We start from the raw sequence: 9760 nt of genomic DNA, 5'->3' as shown, positions 1-9760 counted from the left end.
CTGTGTCATTTTTGCTAGATGAGACGACTGCTTCTTTTATTTGGTTATTTGAGACATTCTTAGAAGCAATGGAAGGTAAAAACCCTAAGACTATTTTCACTGATCGGTGTCAGGCAATGGCAAATGCCATCGAGAAGGTTTTTCCTGAGACACGTCATCGATTATGTTTGTGGCATATTTCAAAGAATGCGGGAGACAACTTGAAGTCGCATTATAGAAATCCTGAATTTAGTGAGCTTTTCAGGAAGTGGCTTTTCGGACATGTGACAAAATATGAATTCGAGTCTACATGGAAAGAAATTATAGAGAAGTTTGACTTTACAGAGAAAGAGAAGACATGGCTCAAGACACTTTATGATCTTCGTGAAAAATGGTGTGCACTATTCAGCAAAGATACATTCTCTGCCGGTATATTATCTACTCAAAGAAGTGAGAGCACAAACAATGTATTCACCCTCATGTCTACTAAAACATTGAGTCTTACTGAATTTGTGGATCATTATGATAAACAGGCAGAAAAGATGCGCTCAAGTGAATTGGAAGAGACTTTTCGATGCAATAACGGGATACCTTCTAGAGCTGCAAAAAGTAGTGGAATTAAGAAGCAAGCTGGTATGGTCTACACCCGAAAGATTTATAATTTATTTGAGTTCGAGTTTATTGCTAGCTTGGCAGTGAAGATGGAGGAAGCTAGAAGTGATGGAACACTACAGAAATTTGAACTTAATGAAGAGGGTCATAAAAGAGTGTACACTGTCGAGTTCAATTCTTCAAATAAGTCTATTTCTTGTAGTTGTCAGATGTATGAATCTATGGGTTGGTTGTGCCGTCATGCTTTGAGGGTGTCAAATGTAAAAAATATTACTCAAATTCCAGCAGAGTATATACTAAAGAGGTGGACAAAAGATGCAAAGAAAGGAGTAAAGGAAGATAGTGCATCATTACAGGTCAAGCAGAAATCAACGGTGACATTGCGTAGGAATACTTTGATGCGAAAGGCTTGATATAATCAGTAAGGGAGCAGAGACAACTACTGGTAGTGACATTGCATTGCAAAAGTTGATAGAAGCAGAAGATTTAATTGAAAAGAATATGAAGAAGTTAGTTATTGAGGGAGATGTAAATGAAGGAATCAATGAGGGTTATGATGCTAATACCTCTAATGGTGGTACTCACAAGAAGGGACCTTTATGTGGTGAACAACCGATACTAAATCCAGCAGGAGTGTGGCCAAAAGGTATGAGCAATAAAAGAATGAAAGCCGCAATGGAGAAGAAACAAAATAAAAAGGCACCTAAAGGTCAAGGTTCTGGTAAGTGATTTTGCGTTATAAGCATATATAAAATGTTTAACAGTTATAGTTTGATCAGTCTTCTATTTTTCTTTAATTTATTGTTTGTATCATATACTTGTGTAGGGAAAAGGAAGTCTAACAGTATATATGCTGCTATGTTGTATATATGCTGATATGCTGGAGAGAAGACTTGATTTTTTTTTGTTGGGAGCAAGAGAAGACTTAATTTTGATATGCTATCTGTGGAAAAACAATTAGCAACAGTAGTTCTAGAAATACTCATTAAGACAATGATTGGATTTTGAATTGTTATTTTATACTCTTGAAGACCTTCAAATGTTATTTGTCTGATAATGCTCAATTGAAATGAGTCTAGTTTTGTTAAAGATGGTATGTTTAGTGATTCAATGACTTCATAAACTTTTTTTTTTTCTCTTTTTTTTCTATTGATGACTTTGGAGTGGTTGGAATTGGTACCTGACCCATGTTTTACATGGTCAAGTGAGGCCACCATTATAGATCATTTACAAGCATAGTAGCTATGATTGAATTGAAGCCTCAAAACTTTTATTAATAATTGAGAAAAAAAATACAAAGAGGGGGACATGAAACCTTACCTCTTGAGATAATCAATTCTCAAAATTGGTCTAAACATGTACAAAGGAAAAACATACTAAATCAACTACCTGTATTTTTTATTTTTTTCTCTTTCCCAAAAGTTACTCACAGAACCAAAGAGAACCATGGGATCCAAGAGAAAATTCTGAAAGATGTTGGTCAACAAAATCACAGGAGTTGCATCAGCCTCATTGCGATTTCTGGTTAACTCACCCAAAATGGGTACTATAACCTGAGTTAGATAGGCTTTTGCGGTGTTGGAGTCCACTTAGCCATTCTCCACCACCACCATATGATACAAAAATGGATTGAGAGCCTTCTTCTCTAGCAACTAGTATGGACATGCCAGTATGCAAATTAGAAGGCAACTCCCACGTTCTTGTCTAGAGCCCCTTTCCCTCTCAACATTGCCACTCCATTTTCTATTTCAACTCTAAGCCCCCAGATCAATTTTTGTCAAACTCTATTTTATACACAATATCATTATCAGAGGAAAAAAGAAGCTAATCATGAGTGTATTTTTATACATTTGAAATTATACAAAAGAAGTAAAGTAAAGCCACAGACTTAAAAGACCGAATTGCAAAGCACATTTCTTCGTCATAAATTAGCATGCAAGTTATACTTGTAAGAAGCTTGAAAGCTATAACATCCTGAACTATGTAAATATCAGCATTCTTTGTCATATACATCAGAAAATGAGTTCGTTCTTTGACACCTATGAGCAGAGAACCATACAACATTACCAAATCCATGAGTAAAGATTTCACACTTTAATAAAAGATATAATCAAATATAAAAAAATTGTATGCGTTAGATTTAATCAAATCATAAAAACCAAAATTCAGTTCAATCAAAATTAAGAATAAGAACAAACTCATCGGCTTTGAGTGAAAGGGGATAAACGAAAGGACTGATATTGATAGACCAATCCCAATTGCAAGTGAGAAACAGTCCATTATCTTAATCTTTACAAATCGAGCTATTAGAGATAGAGATGCTAGCTAGCTACAAAAACACTCAACACAAAAATGACAAAAGGGGTTCATGACTGAAATTTCATCTACTATTTCGATACCTGATTTGGGGCTTTTGATTTCCTTCAAAATTGCCTATATACCTTATTTGGGGATTCCAATTTCCTTCAAACTTACTTCGCGTAAGGGAGAGAGTCGGAGTCCGGTCTCGAGGACGAGAGCAAGAGATTTGGGAGAAAAAGATAAAAGCCACAGGTTTTGGGTTTTGTTGGATGAGGTTAACGGCAGTAGCTGACGGAGAGAAATTTTTTTGTTTAGCATTTGGTAGAATTTTCACCACACGGTAAAATTATCTTGAATTGAGTAAGTTAAAAAAAGCCACGTGTCGGTTTTGTATTGGCAAAGAGGACCAAGTGTCATGGTGAGGTGGTCCTCCTGGAGGACAGAAAAATTTCTCTAAGGCTATACATGCCTACTTGGAGGTCAAGCAATCTTGGAGGCAAATCCGAGTAGTTATCGACTTTTCGTTGATTATCGATTATTTGGTAATTAATGGTAGATTGTTTGGATATCAAGATTGAGCAATATTGGAGAATCTTGCAAAATAGAGGAACCTAGAGGTAAAGCATACATTTAAGTCACATTGGCAATCAAGGCACAAAGAGACGTGTGTTTGAAGAGGTGATAACATCCTCGAATCTATTTGATTAAGGAAAGAGAGCAATGCATGCATGACGTTCTACAATTATATTGTTATAAGGAGATTACTTTCCTTATTGGCATTTGAATGCATAAAGTAGTGCATGGCGTCCACAGGCATGCAAGGATGGAGTCCGATTGTATTACCTTAGGGATTTGTAATACCTCGTACCTAAAAGGTTACTGTTTAGGGCTATGAGTTACCGCAGATTTTTCTTTATTCGCGCTCAGAGATTTAAATAGCGATTACTCGAGTTTGTTTTCGAGTTTTTCTGAAAACGGTAAATATTGGATTTAAAACTCCGAAGTCGTGGTACATGTTTATACGAGCTCACCTGTATGCCCGGATTATTTTCTGGAGCGACGAGCTATGTTCTTTGAATTTATAAAGTTTCCAGGAAATTTTCAATTATTGTTTCTTGTAATCGTTTTACCGTAAAGGACCCAGAAAGTTGACTTTTCGTTAAGTCGATAATTTGGGAAAACTTCCTTTATGGAAGTCATAGAGGACGTTAATACGAGCTCGTGGACATGTGGCACGCTTAAATCGGAGTTCGTATAAAGAAGTAATGGTCTAAAAACGAAAATTACTATGTTGGTTGGGGGTAAATTTTTGATAGGCTTTATTTTGGGTGTGGGTATTAAAGTTGGACCGGGTGTGTGGAGCAGCCCAACACACCCCCCACTCTCTTTCCTTCCTCTCTCCTTCCTCCCGAGTTTCCCTGGACCGGCCGGCTTCACCACCATCACCTGCCGCCGTCCGGCCACCAGAGATCGTCGGACTGGTCCCGTTCGGACCCTTGTCGCCCCCTCTTCCTTCTTAAGCCGGTGACCGGGTCGATGACGCCGCCGGACGTGAGTAATCCCGCCGAAACGCCGGATGGTCCACTCATCGGTAATTGCTCCTCCGGCCATCAAAGTTCGTGATTCTTGGCTCATCTTATAGCTCTCATCAAGGTGAGTAATCCCTCGAAAGGAATTGGTCTAATTCGATCTTGTTAGGGTGAAATGTATAATTGAAGCTCTAAGGTTCTTTATTGTGTTTTGATTCGATCGACCTTTTTAGGCTTAGAATTGGTCTTCGACTTCTTCTAGGAAGTTGTTGTGTGGGTTGAGAGGAGGGTTCTGTCAAATTTTGGTGATGATTGGAGGTGGTCGGCGGCGGAGCTGGCGGCGGTGCTGCCACTTTTTGGGCAGTTTTTCATGCTTATTAAATTGCTAAAAATGAGAGAAGCCCATTGGTGGAAAGTTAGCAATTTTTGGAATAAGGTTGGTTAGATTTCGGATTTTCCAAAGATTAACAATATTAACGGTTAAATTAATAACCGGGTATAGGAATATTACTGTTAAACAATTGTTGGATTGTGCTTAGGCATTGAAGTGGATATTGGAGTGTTATGTATGGATTTGGGATTTGGTTTTAGTCGAAATGGATGTCCATAGTAAATCTAAGTTAGAATGTTTAGTAAATTTGGGTTCAAGGTGAAAGAATTCATGTTTGATGATTTACATAAGTTGAGTTTTATATTATTCTAATAGAATTTTGATGGGGTATATATATATGTACTTATATATATATACACATATATATAAGTATGTGTGCATACTTATACACACTCTTTGGCACTTGAGTAGGTTGTTATGCGAGTTAAGTGTGGGGTTTGGTTAAGTTGATGAGTTTAATTATTCTCCTGGAACTCTAAATTAGAATGATAATAAATTGGTATAGTTTCGATAATACATGAGGCTTTGTATGGCCGGGTTGATTTGATTAAATGGGTATAGAAGAAAACATTTTAAATTGGTTCTTAAGAGTCCGTAAGTATGGTTTTGATTTTTGGATTTATGGTGGTAAATGAGATGTTGTTAGGGAAGATAGAGAAGTAGAATAAAAAGTTGAACTACGAGTGGCTTGATCCCTTTAAAAGGGTACGTAGGCAGCCCGATCAAGTTTAGGGTGCAGCCGCAGATAAACAAAATAAAATTTAGGTTCCAAACGCAGCAAAACTGTTTTGTTGTTTTATTTGATTTTGAGATCCTATCTCATTTTCGATTTAGGATTTCTTTATTTATTTTATTCATTTTTTTTTTAACACTTGGGTCAGGGTGTTACAATTCCTTAAGTGGGTTATATACTTATGAGGTGATACACGTCAAGAATGATTCATGAGGTAATTATATTACCTATAGGACGTCCGTATCTAGAGTTATATTATGAGGTGAATAACCTACTTATCGTATCTAAGTCCATTTAGATTTGTGATGCATGGACTGATACCTGCGGTTAAAATCTGTAAATATCTTTATTTCCCGTAGGTCATGCATGACGAGATATTTGAAGATTGCTTAAGGATCTATTTCGTGATCTTGTAGAGATACTTTTTCCTAGTTTGTCTGATACCTTGATCTGCAAGAATATAGTTCTCTATATAAAGAGGTCGAGGCGAATGAGCAGACAAACACTTTGCACTCCGCAATTATCAAGCCTCCATTGGAGCACCTACCCGAAAAAAGACTCCTTGGGTCTATTGCAAAAAGTCTGATCCGTCGGCAACTTCCATTAGCCCAATCTGTCGGTACAAAGTCCATCGTCATTCCATAAAGACTGATTTGTCAGCACAAACCCGTAAATCGACATTATTGTTACAGCTTGTTGTAGCAAATATCCCATTGTTAAGGGGAAATCCTTAGCAAATATCCTTTAATTTTCGTTGTTTAAACACCCTAAGAGTAATCTTAGGAGGGTGTATTGTATATGGAATTAGTGGAAGTTTTAAAAAAGTCTATGGAATTTGAAAGTGTATGTGTATTCAATACAGACTTTTAAAAATCAATCAAAATCTGGGTGTATTCAACTAAATTTTAAAAAATCATTATGAATTCCACCAAAATTTAAGGGTATTCAATTAAGACTTTTTAAAATGAATAGAAGTTCAGATGTATTCAAAATATCATTCATACTTATGGAATTAATAACTCATGGATAATTGTGGACTTTGTAGTGTAAATTACACACACCAAACTCCAATATTTTTCCATCCACTAGAGCAAAGATTTGGAAAAGTCTACGATAGACTTTCTCTTTACATGTGAATAAGTTGATCCTACGATACATCATTTTTTATTTATTTTTAATAATATTTTGTGCTATCAATGTTCTATTCTACCTATTCTTTTTAATATTTTTTGAATGTTAACATTTTATTGTCTTTCAATTGTAATGCTTGGAACCCTTGATAACCTAAATATTATCTACTAACTCTTGATATTAGAACCACATGATCATATATTATTATATTTGCGTATATGAATTAAACTTGTGAACATCTAATGTCCCACTTTAGAACATGTGTCTTTGGTTTACGTACAAATATGCGTGTTGTTAAGTTACTATAATATTTTTCGATACCTATGTTTATGTATTTCAATCAAATATTACAACTGTATGCATCGAAATTAGATAGATGAGCACTAAACTTATAATCGGTGTTATTATGTGTTTGTCATTGCATCTTTTTTTTTTTTTCTTTCATGTAACTCTGTAAGTATTGAGAAATCTACAGAAGACATTCATATGAAATCTGTAGATTTTTCCAATCAGTGAAAGTCTGTGATTAAAAATCGATGGTTTTAAGAAATCAATGAAAGTCTATGAACTTTTCAAAGAGTCTGTAGACTTTTTAAAAAGTCAGTTGATTAAAATAAGTCTGTATAAATCCAAATACAATACACCCCCCTTAGGTTTGGTAGAAGAATCTAGCCAGTTGTCTGGAGCAGAAGTCAAGAGAAAGCGCGAAGAATCAAGTCAAGACAGTTATGCTGAACTTAGAAGCGTTGGCATGCCAACACAAAGCAGATCTCAAAAAATCACGACCAAAGAATTGTAGCACATTGATGACATGACATTTAAAACTAATGATAAGGCACACGACACGGTCATTTGGTATTTTAATTTTATATAAAAATTTGGTATCTCTAGCATCGCTCTCGTATGCATATGACCAACAAGTAGTAATAGATAGACAGACTGGTCCAAAACCAAGTCTCGTATTGGAATTTGATACATCAAAGTGATCAAACTCTTTAGTTTCATGTGTGATGTCGATGGAGATGATGATGCCGTGAGTCCATTTCAATGTTGAAACTGGCTTTCGTTTCCAATACGATACAATTGCTACAAAAGCTTAATTTACTTGATTTTTTTAGCAGCTTAATTGACGGAACACTCATCAAAACAAGCCGTATGTCTCCTTGTTTTTTCTTGTCTTCCTTTTTGGCTCCGTAATTAGTGGTGCAGCAGCCTGCATACGTGCCCGGCCACATCTCTCTTTCAGATTAACAATGATACGAAGTGATAGAATTTATGTTGCCCTTCCTCGTTGGGTGGGTTAATAATTATTTAACAAGAGTATCTCCGGTAGTATTGTTAAATTTTTTTTTTTTAAATTTGTCAACTTTTTGAATGAACAGGAGCTCCAACAGTCAATGGCGTAGCTAGCTAGGGGGCAAGGGGTTCAATTGAACCCTCTCAAATTTTCAAAAAGAGTAATTAGCCTTCATTTGTATTGGATATCAGTGGAAATAAAATATAAATTGACCTCTCTTCTCTAATAAATTCTTAATTAGTCTTAAATATTCATCAACAATAATGGAATGAAATAAAAATTTATACTATTGAGATACTTAATCCAATCAATGTTAAGGATTTTTCACCTTACTTAATGGAAACAACACATTAATGTTTACCATACATCAACATGCATTATCTCTCAAACAAAAGAAAAAGTATCTTATTTTTTTCCAATATTTATTGTGCATGAAATTCTAATCCAAAGTTTATTAGAGATGATAATGATAGAACACAAATATTGTTGAAATTAAGTTTGCGTCATTCTTTTAATTAAAATTGTGTTGTTGCTAAAGAGTGACTGAAAATAAATTAATTTTCTAATTAATCAAATTTGACTATTCTAAGTGAGATGTCTGGCTACGCCACTGCCAACAGTATACCTAAATGGTTGCTAAATTTAAGAATTGCTAAACAAAATTGATAAATTTGTCAACTGAGCCATGAATTGCTAAAAGAATACCTATATTTTCCCTCTTTTTTTCTCCACGTGTCAATTTATAATTCGTTAAAAATATTGCTTAACTTAGCAATAACTGCCGGAGCCAAATTTTTATAACAATTGTTAAATCTCATAATTATTGTTAAATTTAACTATAGTTTTAGTTACACTACTGGAGATGCTCTAGTAGTATTGCTAAACTGGAAATTTATCAATATTTTTTTAGGTGAATTGATGCTCCAGCAGAATACATAAACCATTGCTAAATCTGATAATTGCTAAATGAAATTGACAAATTTGTCAATGATCCATGCATAACTAAAACAATTGCTAAATCTTTTCTCTCTCCTCTCTTGCCCAAGTGTCACTTTACAATTTGTTAAAACATAAAAATAACAATTACTGATGGAGCAACGTTGTTAAATTGATACCTAAATTTCAAAATTATTATTAAGTATATCAATTTTTAAATCTCACTGCTGGAGATGCTCTAAGTCATCAACTTTGTTCAAGTTACATTTGATTGGAAGTTTAAATCTATCGCAAACTTAAAATGGTGTGTACTGATACGTCTCATTTGTTTTACGAAAAGTAAGTATCAATAAAGAAAAGTTATTCATTTATTGTGTTATTTCTCATTAAGAAATGAATCGTGTATCTTCAACCTTGTATTTTTTTCTCATTTGTTTTACGAAGAAAATGAAATACTTTCTTGAAAGAAACGAGAATAGAAGGGAAATTGGTTCTCTCCAAAATCTATGAATATGTTTCTCATCTAGTTCTCTTGTATTTATTACTCACAATACATTATTGAATACGGCTATTGAGACCTCTAAATTTGCTCATTAGACCTCCTATGCTTTTTACACCTCCTATCAAATTTTCAAATAGTATATTTACTCACTAAACCTCACTTAAGTTCCTCAAATAACCTCACTATATAATTTTTAATAATGAATCATTATCTCTAAAATAAAAATTTTACTCACTATAATTAATTTTTGCATTCGACATTTCTTAATTACGATTTGATTCCTTAATTTAATAACGTAAATTTCTTAAAAATAAAAATAGAAGCTCAATGTATAGGGTTTCAAAAATTT

At 34.5% G+C, this 9760-nt stretch overlaps 1 protein-coding gene across 1 annotated transcript; it reads left to right on the top strand.

The window, feature by feature from the left end:
* Positions 1-116: 116 nt before the first annotated feature.
* On the top strand, positions 117-1004 carry LOC101296058 (protein FAR1-RELATED SEQUENCE 5-like). The gene has a single exon (XM_004309799.1). The coding sequence runs from the start codon at positions 117-119 to the stop codon at positions 1002-1004; it is 888 nt and encodes a 295-aa protein (XP_004309847.1).
* Positions 1005-9760: the final 8756 nt, after the last annotated feature.

This window comes from Fragaria vesca, unplaced genomic scaffold (assembly GCF_000184155.1).
Source record: "Fragaria vesca subsp. vesca unplaced genomic scaffold, FraVesHawaii_1.0 scf0513070, whole genome shotgun sequence".
Taxonomy (NCBI): domain Eukaryota; kingdom Viridiplantae; phylum Streptophyta; class Magnoliopsida; order Rosales; family Rosaceae; genus Fragaria; species Fragaria vesca.
Note: the sequence above shows the minus strand (reverse complement) of the source record. Positions and strands in the feature narration are given on the sequence as shown.

Excerpts from the sequence above, each read along its gene's own strand:
- LOC101296058 (XM_004309799.1), top strand. The coding sequence starts at position 117 with ATGGCAAATGCCATCGAGAAGGTTTTTCCTGAGACACGTCATCGATTA.